The 14,294-nt window shown below is 38.8% G+C and overlaps 1 protein-coding gene across 2 annotated transcripts in view; it reads left to right on the forward strand.

Moving 5' to 3' along the window:
• Nucleotides 1-14,294, forward strand: part of kntc1 (kinetochore associated 1) — a 148,561-nt gene that overhangs the window by 77,170 nt on the left and 57,097 nt on the right. For both annotated transcript variants that reach the window (XM_043715769.1, XM_043715770.1), the window contains exons 39-46: nucleotides 211-374; nucleotides 2,235-2,339; nucleotides 3,241-3,369; nucleotides 9,097-9,213; nucleotides 10,311-10,420; nucleotides 12,416-12,620; nucleotides 13,416-13,505; nucleotides 13,868-14,039. In XM_043715769.1, coding sequence (XP_043571704.1) covers nucleotides 211-374; nucleotides 2,235-2,339; nucleotides 3,241-3,369; nucleotides 9,097-9,213; nucleotides 10,311-10,420; nucleotides 12,416-12,620; nucleotides 13,416-13,505; nucleotides 13,868-14,039 — 1,092 coding nt within the window. The remainder of the gene's footprint in view (nucleotides 1-210; nucleotides 375-2,234; nucleotides 2,340-3,240; nucleotides 3,370-9,096; nucleotides 9,214-10,310; nucleotides 10,421-12,415; nucleotides 12,621-13,415; nucleotides 13,506-13,867; nucleotides 14,040-14,294) is intronic.

Here is a 14,294-nt window from a genome sequence, read left to right on the forward strand (position 1 = left end):
GTTGACAGAGAAGGCGGTAAACTGACCAGTCTTGTTAAGTACTTCTTCTTCAAATTCTGCTTTAGAAAGGAAAATTGAGCAAAACAATTTGATTGGAAGTAAACCCAGGTTTTGCACACTTTTGTTTCATGGCTCACACTTTGTGTGTCTACATTGTCTTAAAATATACTATTTATTCAATAACTCTAAAATGTCTTATTTTATATCCAGGTGAGAACCCTTTGAAGCCAGTTTCGACGCCCATGTCTAGCCTGCTGCAGAATTTGCAAGAGTATAGCCAATTGCAGCTAGCTTTGCAGCTAACCATCAACTCTTTTGGATGCTGTCATCAACATTTAGTTTCGAACAACATGAATTTAAACTTGAGTAAAAAGGTACAGTAAGTCCCAGCTAAACATAGTCTCATTTCATGTTGTTTCAGTTCAACATTAAAAAAATTAATGCAGGTGTATTTATTTAACATGAGTTTTGCTTCAATGTCTTTTGCCACAGACTTCCTGCAATATGCACATGACCATTCCTCACACTGCTTCCAGTCCCGCTTTTAGTCCTGAATTCCCTCTTTTCTTCCCGGCTCCAGTTCCTATACTCCATTCTTACCTGTAAAATCCCCAGTCTCTGTTGCAGCCATCAGGGGCTTCAGCTACTGTTTCTACTGTACCTGAGTTCCCGTCCCAGTTTGTGGGCTGGGCTGGGCTGACATGGGTATTGAGCACCAATAAGGAAACAGCCAGGAATCCCTGTCATTCTGTGAGGAAGCCTCAACTGAATCACATGCTATGCAGGCATTTAAGTGGTTGATGTTGACCCTTTTACTATGACTGAAGTCCACTGTCGTAGAGCTGTAATCCAGTTAGCGGTTGGCAGCTGCTCTTTTTCCCCAATTTGGGAGTAGTGGCAATTAGTAATTAAATTCTCACTAGAAGATCATTGTGGGATCCCACAAAAATCTTGTGACAGTAGGATGCGTGTTGCTGGAGGGGCTTATAGGTAAGGCTGCAGGGGGTTGGCTTTCAGTGATCACTGTTGACTCCCCCACCCCACCCATTCTTGATGTTAGCTTCCTTGATCATGCAAAGAGCAGCACCAAAATATCTTATTTAAAGTTAGTAAAACAAGTATAGTATGACTAATAAATTGACACTAAACTATAATTTAGTGGCAGCACGGTGGCTCAGTGGTTAGCACTGCTGCCTCACGGCGCCAGGGACCCGGGTTCAATTCCAGCCTCGTGCAACTGTCTATGTGGAGTTTGCACATTCTCCCTGTGTCTGTGTAGGTTTCCTCGAGGTGCTCTGGTTTCCTCCCACAGTCCAAAGATGTGCAGGTTAGATGGATTGGCCATGCTAAATTGCCCATAATGTTCAGGGATGTGTAGGTTAGGTGCATTAGTCAGGGGTAAATGTAGAGTAGTAAGGGTAGGGGAATGGGTCTGAGTGGGTTACTCGTCGGAGGGTCAATGTGGACTTGTTGGGACAAATGGCCTGTTTCCACACTGTCGGGATTCTGTGATTCTATAATGCCTGACAATTGGCTCGTTAATATAAGATAATTGATAACTGGTCCCTGACGCTGAATTCTAGTATCAACCCTTCTTCCTTTCAATTTAAATGGACAAGGAATTGCTGCCACTGGTGAAATTATCACAGGGTCTCTCCGACAATTAATTGGGCTCGACTGCGTGTTTCCTGTCCTGATAAACTGCATTTAATCCCACTTGTACTGTCTGATTGCTGGCTGTTAGTTTTATCATAAAATTCAACTTGTAATCTGAAGTGGCTGAATCGATTGTTGTCTTGTACTCACTGGTTGTTTCAAGCTCTGCATGTAATTGAATTGTTTATCTGCCTGCTTTCTCACTACTGAGGTCATATTAGAATAAGGAAACTGATTCCATACTACTGTTATGTTTCAAATTGTGTGCATGTAAAAGTGCTGTGTTCTGATTGAAGAGTATCTAAAGACTAATTTTTCTAACTGGAATAGCTTGGTTGGCAAACTTTTGATTTCCAGCTAATACTTCCAGGCATAACCTGATTGGGTGTCAGTGAACTGTTTTCAAATAAATTAGTGTGGTTGAGTTTACGACAGTTTGGGCTTTTTTAGTTGAAAAGTGGCATTTTTATGTAAAGACTACTTCATATGAGGCTTTGCAACAAGCTTGCAATTTGCTTTTTGCTTTCCATTCTAAATACAATCAATTATTAATAAGCTTTTGTTTTCTATACTTACAGCTTTTTGGGGGTCAAGACTTGAAGGAACTCAAAGATTTCGTCATTGACATTGGAAATATGGCCTTTTCAATTGTTAAAAAGAATTCCCTGGCATTGCTGCACAAGGTAATTAGAGCATTCATTCCCCCAATTTCCTCCTCCACCTTAAATGAACATTTTATAGCTGAGTACTGACAGGCTATTTGACTTTCTTACAACTCTTCTTCATTTGTACATTTCTTACCAGAGTTGTGAGATACAATTCAGTTGTATGAAGTCTGACATTCTCCCTTTCCACCCCACCTTCTTCAGGGGTGTAGAGGCTAACTGTAATGCTCTTATTTCCACTGCTGGCTGAAGCATGAGTACAGTGGAGATTTGAGTCTGAAACATCTTGGTCAAGTCAGCATCTTCCAAATAGTGACATGGTATCCTGGAAAAGAAACTATTCTTCTTGAGTGAGGTCAGCAGACCATAGTGGAATTGAAGTCAACTTGATGATTTTCACCTTGCTATCAAATGCCGAGTTATTGGACGGAGTCATAGGACTTAAATCAAAAAGAGAAATCCTAAATTATTTTTCTCCCAAAACCTGAAGACAATGAATGTGATTGTGATGACTATGAACAGCTAATTTTGTGTTAGCCAGAAATGGAATTTTAGAATTGTTGGTGCCACTTTGTTATATATTTACTGAATAAACCAAATGTGCATATATTTCTTATAATGATATGCCTTTTGGAGATATCTTCAGTGTAGAAAAATGATTGCTGTATCTTTAGAGTGAACTTCTTTATGAAGTTCCCAAGTAAGGAAAATATAGTTGTATCGTTACCATTTGTATTCATTCATTAGTATAATTTGTTGAAGTACACGGAGTCATGTATCATCAAAGTTATACATAAATCAATATTGAATGGTAATTTTATTGTCTTTATAATTTTTTTTAAAGAAATACACAAATAGTTTTATTCAGGTTATCTCGGCCAACATTTCGATATTAAAATCTTCTTTTTTAATTTCTTAGTTGTTTAACTATCGTATAGTTGACACTGACTTAGCACTGGCATACTGCACATTGTTACCAAAGAATGTTGTATTTGAGAAGCTGTGGACTTTCATCAATGATGCGTGGCAAAATTATAACAAAATTCTGGTATGTATAACTCTTTATTAAAAATCCTTAAATTATGACATTGTATTAATATTTGTGCATTTATCACAGAAGTCAAAATCTTATGTTTTGAGGAAACAGTTAGATTATAGAGATGTACAGCATGGAAACAAACCCTTCGGTCCAACCCTTCCATGCTAACCCAACCCAATCTAGTCCCACCTGCCAGCACCCGGCCCATATCCCTCCAAACCCTTCCTATTCATATACCAATCCAGATGCCTCTTAAATGTTGCAATTGTACCAGCCTCCACCACTTACTCTGGCAGATCATTGCATACACGTACCACCCTCTGCGTGAAAAAGTTGCCCCTTAGGTCCCTTTTATATCTTTTCCCTCTCACTCTAAACCTATGCCCTTTAGTTCTGGACTCCCCCAACCCAGGTAAAAGACTTTGGCTATTTATCTTATCCATGCCCCTCATAATTTTATAAACCTCTATAAGGTCACCCCTCAACCTCTGACGCTCCAGGGAAAACAGCCCCAGCCTGTTCAGCCTCTCCCTAAAGCTCAAATCTTTCAACCCTGGCAACATCCTTGTAAATATTTGCTGAACCCTTTCAAGTTTCACAACATCTTTCCGATATGAAGGAGACCAGAATTGCATGCAATATTCTAACAGTGGCCTAACCAATGTCTTCTACAGCCGCAACATGACCTCCCAACTCCTGTACTGAATATTCTGACCGATTAAAAGAAAGCATATCAAACGCCTTCTTCACCATCCTATCTAGTTTTGTTCAGGACTACTTTCAGATTCTCAGGATGAAATCACTCCACAGAGGCCAGTATCCTGTCACCCTTTATTTACACTTGACACTGATTCAGCTCCCTCAGAGTTAGCTCTGAGTGAACAAGATGTCTGACATTCCTGTTCTTATCTGTCAGCCAAGCCTCCCTGACTGGACTAGATTAACAGCCCCAATCAGGGAACCCATATTCTATGAGCTCTACCTGGCTTACCTCATTGTAATCACTACACACGGGCGCCTGGTTCTGTTCTTCATTGTTCCTTGGTGTCGTCTCAAATTTGGATTCCAGATATAAGCTCCAATTTAAATCAATGAAGTAAGATCCAATTCTTATCCAATTTCAACTTTTTGACACAATGAAGCTGAAATCAGACCAGCATAAGTACAATTTTATGTAAATAACAGAATAAATTAATATCTGCATAGTTGATCATGTTAACAAAGAAGGCTGATGAGGATATTACTGTTGAGGTGGTGCACTTGGACCACATCAATGAAATGAAATAATAACAACAAACATTTGAGCAGTTATCTCTCATGCAATAAAAGGGACAGTACAAATATGGATACAAAATTGGCTGAATGACTGGAAACTGAGTTGTGGTTAATGTTTGTTGGGAGTTCCTCAGTGTTGGTATCCTTGCTCTTCCTGTTGTATATTAATGATCTAGATCTTGGTGTTCATGTCTTGATTTCAAATTTGGCAAATGTTACAATTCTTGGAAGAATTATGTACTGTGGGGAAAATTGTGTCAAATTTCAAAAGGACATTGGTTAGTGGAGTGGGTGGACAAGTGCTGAAAATGTGTTGCTGGAAAAGCGCAGCAGGTCAGGCAGCATCCAGGGAACAGGAGAATCGATGTTTCGGGCATAAGCCCTTCTTCAGGAATCAGCCCTGGGTGGACAAGTGACAGGCAACATTTAGTGTGGAAAAATGTGATTCACTTTGGCTGAAATAAAGAGTACATTCTAAAATGTGTTAACAGAGCAGAGGAACCGAGGGGTATATGTACATAAATGATTGATGGTGACATGACAGGTTGAGAGCATGGTTTAGTAAAGCATACAGGGTTCTGGACTTGCTTTATGAGAGGATACAGAGCTGAAAATGTGTTGCTGGAAAAGCGCAGCAAGTCAGGCAGCATCCAAGGAGCAGGAGAATTGACATTTCGGGCATGAGCCCTTCTTCAGGAAACGTGCCCGAAATGGGCTCATGCCCGAAACGTCGATTCTCCTGCTCCTTGGATGCTGCCTGACCTGCTGCGCTTTTCCAGCAACACGTTTTCAGCTCTGATCTCCAGCATCTGCAGCCCTCACTTTCTCCATATGAGAGGATACAATACAGAAGCAAAGGAGCTAGGTTCAACTTGAGGTCAGGAACCTTAGTTACATTGGTAGATTAGAGAAGTTTGGGCTTTGTTCCTTGAAGAACAGAAGATTAAGAGATGACTTGGTAGATGTGCTCAAAAGCATGAGTTGTCTGGACAGATATATAAAAACTATTTTCCTGATTTTTAAAAAAATATATATACATACTAAGGTAATTGACCAAAGAGGCAATGGCAACTTGTAACGTAGTCAATGGGAAATGTAGACGGGTTCAGATCCGGAATTAGCTTTTTAAAATACCCTTAATGGTTTCTGGCCTTCATTTTATGAGATAATATTTATTGGCCACCCGTAATTGCCTTTGAGAAGGTGTGGTGAACTACCTTCTTGAACCATTGAACTGTTAGGAGTGTAGCTGCCTTTTCTTGTTCATATCCCACAGCAAGCAACATTTCATCACTCAGAAGTGCCCCTGCCAATGATGCCAGTTCCTTAAACCACCTACAATCAGCTCCAATGTTCTCAGAACTTCTTGTGAAGGCAGGTTCAACAGAGCATTCAAGAGGGAATTGAATTGTTATCTGAAAAATAAAAATCAGCAGAGCAATGGGGAGAATATGGAAGAATTACGTCAGGTGAATTATTTCTATTGCGAACCACTGTGCACCCAAGAGACCAAATGGCTCTTTTCCTCTGCTGGAACAATTGTCATTCTGTAGTGGCTGTAATTACAATATATGTTTGTGCCGGTTTTTTTAAAAAGACCTGTGTTTAAGGCTAACACTACCACTAGATGGAGCATCATGTGCATGTGCACAAAATTAGAGCTGATGTGATGCTGGTACAAATTGAATTGTCCCATGATTTAGCCAGTTATGTATCCAGTCTTTTTGGCCAGCTTCAAACAATTTGCTAGCTTTTAAGTTCAGAGCCTATACTGAGTTACAAGCCAAAAATAGAACTACAATATGAAAAGCAGGAAGATTGCATGATTTGGAGATGCCGGTGATTGCAGTACCAGTCTGAATTACTGATGAGGTCCCAACTGGAGTAAAATCATTCCCATGCATTGTAGGTGCATACAGGCAACTTCCCAACTGCACAACAGATCCTATCTTCAATGGCGCTGTGCATTGGGAACAAACTCCCCAAAAAAATAGTCTTTGGAGGAGTATTTCAAGGAAGTGGAACAGAGTCTAAGATTGAAGGGTATGGAGCAGTGAATTTGGGAGACAGTATTTGCATTATTAGGAACAGCTTAGAGATTCTCCTATCAATTAAACTGTATTGTGCATGGCATGGTTCTTCTTGAAATCCGCTTCCCAAACATTTGAATTCTGATTTATCACCTATACAATTTAAACTAGATAATGTACAATTTCTTTCCACAACCTAAAGACTTCTCGGCAGACACATCCTATTCTATCTATTCACACTCAAAAGTAAATTAACTATTTAATATCTTAATTGCTTTTCTTTTTAAAAAAAAATATTTGTTTGTATTGCATTAACATTGCATGTTAGCTGATTCATTTTCGAACATAAACTAATTTTATCTGCAGCATTGCTAATGGTCAATCAGGTTTTGTTAAAGTAGAGTTGTGTTAGAATATAGTTTAATTAACAGGAGTTCTAATTTGTTATGCACAGGATTGAGAGATACTGGAAAAGGAGACTTAGCTCTAGATATATTAGATTGTCTGTCTTGTCAATTCCAGGAACATTCTCGAGGAGAAGTTCTGAGAACATTGGAGCTGATTGTAGGAGGTTTAAGGACATTACTGAGTGATGGAAATGTCGATCGCTGTGAATATGAACTAGAAAATGCAGCCACAAGCACAGAAGGAGGCTATTGTTATGCAAGTGTTGGCTCTCTAAAGGAGCACTTCATCTCGTGTAACACTCCTGCCTTTTTAATCCTATCATTGTGGCAAATTATCCTTTTCAAATAACCATCCATTTCTCTTTTGAAAGCTTTAATTCACTGTAGCTCCACCACACACAGGCAGTCCATTCCAGATTCTAGAGGATAGCTGTGTGAGAAAGCATTTCCATATGTTGTCATTACTTCATTGGCAAATTACTGTATCGGTGTGATCTTGTTGGTTTTACGATTGAGAACAATTTCTCCATATCTATTCTGTTTAAACCCTCATGATTGGAATACCTTCTTTCAACCTTCTGTCCTCCAAGGGGAAGGATATCATGATGTCTTTGGAGCATCCATGGCAGACACTGACAGTATTGGGATTTCTCAGACTGACATTTCTTTTGCTGAATGTTTCAGAAATCACACATTCCTATCAGGACCATCAGGAGCTATTGCATTCCCCTATTCCCCCACAAGTGGGGGCCTGGGCGGCACAGTGACACACTGGTTAGCACTGCTGCCTCACAGTGCCAGAGATCCAGGTTCAATTCCCGCCTCAGGCAACTGTCTGTGTGGAGTTTGCCCATTCTCCCTGTGTCTGCGTGGATTTCCTCCCGGGTGCTCCGGTTTCCTCCCACAGTCCAGAAATGTGCAGGTTAGGTGAATTGGCCATGCTAAATTGCACGTAGTGTTAGCTGAAGGGGTAAATGCAGGGGAATGGGTCTGGGTGGGTTGCTCTTCAGAGGGTCGGCGTGGACTTGTTGGGCTGTAAGTAATCTAATCTTTAAAAAAAAAACCTTTTATACCCCTGAGATCCATCAATCCAACTGTGGCCTTTTTATACCCCTTTCATCATCACTTTCTTTATCTGTCTTAGAATTTCTCTTGACTTAGCAAAGTTAATAATAGTGTACCAAATGGCAATTTGTACTGTCTTTAACACAAGCATCCAGAAATAGAAAAAGTCATCGGACATAACTCCAGTTTTTTAAAAAATGCAGGCTCCACATTTCAAATTTAAAAATCCCTCCAGCCCCAGAATTCAAGTCTTTATGAAAATTAGAGAAGGAAATGGCTTGCAGTGATTGGCTGCTCTCTATGTTAACCAACAACAGTGCAATAATTCAGACATCATTTCAGCTGGGTTTAAATCATTTACAGAAAAATATTATTTTGTTTCTCCAATTCTCAAGTGAGCATTTTTATGAAAAATCCATTGTCTATTTAATTTTCTTTTTGGCACTTCCTTGCTACCAAATGGCATTTCTCAATCCGTCTCTGGTTGTTCATCATGAAACTTTTGGGAGCTGTCTGGAGATTTTACCAGCTAGTACAAACTTTTTTTTTTGTCAGTGAATGCAGCGTATACCTTGATTGCTCTAACCCCTAAAATCTGTTTTGTTTGCTCACATGTATCTTGGCCTCAATGCAGTTGTGATCTTTCTTCTCAAAGAAATACCTAGTTTGAAGGTACTGTTGCATACCATTAGATGCCACTAGTGTGATTGATATTGTTATGTTATGTGTAAACATTATCTATCGTGACTTTTTTTTTAATCTTGAGATAATGCATTTTGATATGCATAGTTTAAGCTTTCATAATCTTTGATAATTTTGGACTTTGCATGGTGGCACTGTTCTGTTATTAGGGCAAGTATGGTATATGTAAAAATAAATTCCTTTTTCAGTCGTTACAGAAGAGTAACTGTTGGAACTGTCCTGTTTTCCTACTCATTTGTTAAGTTTTACTGTTTCAGGCAGTTGCTGTCGTTGGTGCTAAACTGGCTGATTTGCTTCAGGATGAGCAACAGAAAGAGAAGTTCAATTCCTTAATTGTTGATACGGAATGGTGTGTGAAGCTCAGTAAACTTGGAGTAAGTAACTTCAGTAAAATGTTGTTTTGACAAGGAATATTCTCACTGGCAGGTACAGCTCAGTGACCTGCTGATAATTAACTAAACAAATGAGTTAGCCAATCAGTAGTTACTTTTGCTTTTCCAGGATTTCCCTAGTGTTGGCATAGGTCCTTGCTATGGGGAGAAACCACAGTTCGACCATGGCAGACAACAATGGTTTTGGGAGGACTGCTTCCTCAACGGTTCACTACATGGCCAAATAGGGCCTCCGGCAGCAGCTGATTGCAGAGGGATACCTGACTGAACCCAATGCATTCTTAAAAAAAAACTAATTGACCTTTGAGAATGCTTTAGTATCTGTGAAGCAGCTTTGAAAGGCCAGAAACTTTGAGGTGAGCTAACACCTTCAATTGGACATCTATTTTATGGTGGTCTCTTAATTGGCTGCACTCAAAATCCTAACTGGAGTCCCATCATCCCTCAACATGTGTTTACCACCAGCTTTCAGTCCCACAGTGAGACAACCTCTGAATCCACAAAATTCCAGCCAAATGACTGGTAAAATATCATCTTTCCTGTCTACCATCCCTTTTTCCTGATGTCACATACTGTTCTGATTTTTATTATCATTGCCTTGTCAAGATCCAGGAATTCTAGACCTAATACCTTTCTGGCAGAATTGATGAAATGGATTAGAAAAATGTCACATTTTTACCAATGTGGGGAATCTAGAGATGGACAATCATTTCAACCTTGCCCTGCCAGTATTTCCCATGTCCCGGGAACTTATTTAAAGAATTACAATGCAGTTTTGGTGTCAGTAGAGAGCACTTTCCACTTATTACAAATGTTAGACTTCTGTGTAAATCAGGATTTCACACAGATCAGTGAAATGTCACTGGATTGTCTCCTTCAAGCAGGACTCTGCCACCAAATTTTGGCTGTTGCACTCTTCACTGATGCTGCCATGGTAGTGTGTGTGTGCCATTGGTATTTAAATACACAGTACAATTTATTTCATTTGACAAATTTTCAGTCACTTCCTGAACATCTCCTCATGTGTTGTTGTTGTGATTTGTTAATTTCTCAGAGCCCTTAATGTCTGTTTTATCTAGATCTCATTCCAGTCGACACTTCGAGATAATCCAGCAAAAAGAAAGGAATGTGTTTATGTCCTGGTGCAAAATCCAAATGTGAACTCCCAGCTAATAATGCAGTATTGCAGGTAATTAAAATTCATGAAACAGTTCAGTAGAAGTATCAAAATAATAAACAAACGTGTTAATGTGGAAGTTAGAATTTCTAATATTCTCATAACTAGTAATTCAACTCTGTTGGAATTAAATTACATGACTGTCATCTTAGTGTGCTTCATTGAGGATTTCTACAGCCACAAGAAATAGGTATGTCAGGACCATGGACAAAAGAACTACTTTGATAATTTCCACAGCATGGCTTATCTCACATCTTGAAGATATGTCTGTTCGTCACATTCCTGAGGTTGGGAGGGGAGTTTTTTTTTATTCTCAATATGTGGACAGAATTTTGAAGTATGCAAAAGTCCACCACCTTTGGAGACTCCAGCTGGAATGGCATTGGTGCCACAGGCTTGTTACAGTTCTCCGAATGGTGGTTTGCTGATGAATTCTACAATGGGAGACTGAGGGAATAGCCTGGAGAGTTCCAATTGTCACAGTGGATTCGTGATGATTGAACAGTTCAAAATGTTCCTTCCAATTTTGGTGGATGTTATTGTCATCTTTCAGAAGAGAACTTAAGTGTGGTGACTTCAGCAGTTTCCTTCCAGTCAATAAAGGCCTTCAGAAATGCAACTTAGCCATTTATCAATAAACCATCAATGGGAGAACTGAAACAAGCAATTTCACGCAGAGAGTGGTGCCTGTATGGAATGAGCTGCCAGACGAAATGGCGGAGGCTGATACAATTACACCATTTATAAAACATTTGGATGGGTATATGAATAGGAGGACCTTAGAGGGAAATGGCCCAAATGTTGACAAATGATTCTGGATTTGTTTAGGATATCTGGTCGGCATGAACAAGTTGGACTGAAGGGTCTGTTTCCATGCGATACGTCTCCATGACGTAAGAACATGGATGACTTTAAAGACATGAAACCAGGATTCTTTATTCCACAAGCATCAGTTTGTTACAAATATGAAGGGAAGTTAAGGTTAAATTAGCGAAAAAGTATTTAATGGTATGAATCCTGCAGTTCATACCTGATTATGGAAATACTTTGTCTGTCCCTCTCTGCTTGAGGCTTCTTTCTGACAAAGGCACTCTTCCTTCCCAGAGAGACCAGCTTGACTGCTTGAGCTCCTCTGTTCTATTCCCTTCCTTACTATTATCACCTCAGCTGAAGGCCCCGTACACAATGATGACCTTATTTATTGTGTAAAGATCGTATCTTTTTATTTTTCTATATTCTTGATTATGAATTGAAATAGAAAAAAGATTTTTAAAAACTGCAAAGATGCGGAAAGAATTGCTGCACTTTTTAAAAACAAATTACCAACACACATCGTTAGTGCAGTTTACCCTGCTGTTTGTTCAAGCAGTTGGGGAGTTTAATACTGATGAGTTGGAAATGGACACTTACGAAGAGTTAATCAGTTGGCAACAAGTAGAAGATAGATTTGTAGAGGGGTGTCCTGTTGTCAATGACAAAAGCCTTCTACCTGCCAACAACTGTGATTGTATTCCAGATAGTTGAACAACTTGTGGGTGTTAATATTTGGCCAGAAACCATCGGATCTCTGGAAAGGAAGTAACTGTCCCCTCTCTGCTTTCAATATACCTTAAGCCTGAAGAGAGCCAGTTTACTTCCTTTCATCAGTTGCTGTAAACTGTGACTTTTAAAATAAGTCATTGACTTTACAGATGTGAACTAGTTGCCTGTGTAAGTAAGTAAAATTACCTGGAGAAAGTAGATTTAGGAGCAGCGGATAAGTTAGGGAATTTTGAGTATTTTAATAAAATTTTTAATTTTTATGATAACTCCAGGAAGAGTGGGGGTAGGGGTTTAATTTTCAGCACGCTAGCCCAGTAAGGCATGACAATTGCTAGTAATTGTATATAGTAATGGAAATAGTTTGAAATCTTTTATTACTCAGCCTTTATATATTAACTGAATTACATATTTCCTTAGTTTGAAACTTCGTGATCAGTTGAATGTCTTAATACTTTTTTATTGTAGTGCTTTTGGACTGAACAGTGACATTGCACTGCAACTATACATAGAGACATTTCTTCTGCAAGGCATAAGTGGCCACCATGGCAAAGAAGAGCCAGGAGGCATAAAACAATCCCCTGCTGAGCTTTTGGAAAGAGCTATGGAAGTCTTGCCTTTATTAAAATATAAAACTGACCTGGTCATTAGTTTGAGCGGTACTTTACACAAGGTAAACTATTTTGGAATAATATAGACAAGCATCTGTGTTCTACTTTTAAAGCAGTAATTGCAAAACAATATTGTAGATTTTTCAGCAGCTCGCTGCGTTTTGAGAGATACTTGATAACTGGTTCTTCTTCAAATGATAGTTTTAAGGAATTCTCCAAAAGGAGGCCCTTTGATTCCCTTCTTAAACATATCTGTGACACATGTGTATTACTGTTTTTGACTTTATGACAGAACCAGAGACTCAGGAACTAACTGTTATCTCCATTATGTTTGTGCCAACTCTTTGTCATCCCACAGCCTTATATCATTATCTGCTTCAAATATCTATTTATTTATTTTCCTGTGACAAGAAACAATGGCCTCTGCCTCAATCATGCCTTATTGTGATAATCCCAGACTTCATCCTAATAAATGTACACAGTATGTCATCTGACTTTTCAAATGTTCCTTCCATGATGAAATGTCCAATTGTACCCAGTACAGTAACTGTGGCCTCAAGTTGGCACTGATATATGATTTATCTGTGCCTAGCTCAGAGCCCAGTTCATCCTGTTTTCCTTAAATTAGGTTGAGAATTAATGGCAACCAAGACAAATTTAGACAGATATGTTATTCAGAGGAACTTGCTGGTGATGCTGTCTCCAGTGTGGTGACCATGTGCAGAGGTTCTGGGATTGTGCTTGTGTTTTCCCAACAACAATCTTTGTGTGGTCTCTTGAAGAATTTTATCCTGCTATGCATTTTAAAAGTGAATAATTTATTGAATATTAATGTGTGCTTCTGTCTTAAATTTAAGATGGATCCATATAACTATGAAATCATTGAAAGTGCTTTAAAGATTATGAAATTGGCGAATGAACCTTCTATGAATTTTAACTTGGATCAGGTAGGAACAAATAGGTCAGAAGTCTTAATGTCATCTTTATATGCAAATGATTATGGTTGAGTAAACAAAAGTTGCTTGATGCTTTCAATTCAATTTAAAATGGGTTTTTGAGAGGAATGTGTGGATCTTTAAAGTGAGTTTTTAAGGCAGGAACAAATAGTTTTGAATCAGAGATATATATGAAGATTTGTTTCAGTTCTTAGCTCTCTGCAACTGAAAAAAAAATGGGTTTTGCAAAGAAATTACAGTACACCTGACACATTTAGGAACTATTTGTACATAATTGCTGGCCTAGGTAGAATGGAATTATGTGAGCTTATTAACCCACAAATTTTACAATAAAGAAAATCTTGTTTTAATAGGCTTTAAATCTTTTACAACATTTGTACTCCTACAAACGAATTTCACCACCTGGGAACTTGGAACTTCAGTACCTCCAGAAGCATTCAATTGACCTTTCACCAATGGCTGAGAGCAGATTACCATTCCACCCACTCTTCTTTGAAGCTGCTCAAAGATTCTGGAGTATAATATGTAAGCATATAAAATTAAAATTTGAGCTACCTAAAGAATAGTACAGAACCATCAAGATTTCACAATATTCTCCATTAACTCACAAGTAATAGCAGTACAATAGAAGTTTGAGTTCAGTTTTAAAAAGGGTTGTATTTGTTGACTTTGTTTTTGGTAGAAGCAAAATCAAAAATGTTTCTAATTTGGTCCTGGGATGATGATGTTGCTGGCTAGGCCAATTTTCTTTGCCCATTCTTCATTGCAAAGAGGATAGCT

The sequence above is a fragment of the Chiloscyllium plagiosum genome, chromosome 25, assembly GCF_004010195.1.
Source record: "Chiloscyllium plagiosum isolate BGI_BamShark_2017 chromosome 25, ASM401019v2, whole genome shotgun sequence".
Lineage (NCBI taxonomy): Eukaryota > Metazoa > Chordata > Chondrichthyes > Orectolobiformes > Hemiscylliidae > Chiloscyllium > Chiloscyllium plagiosum.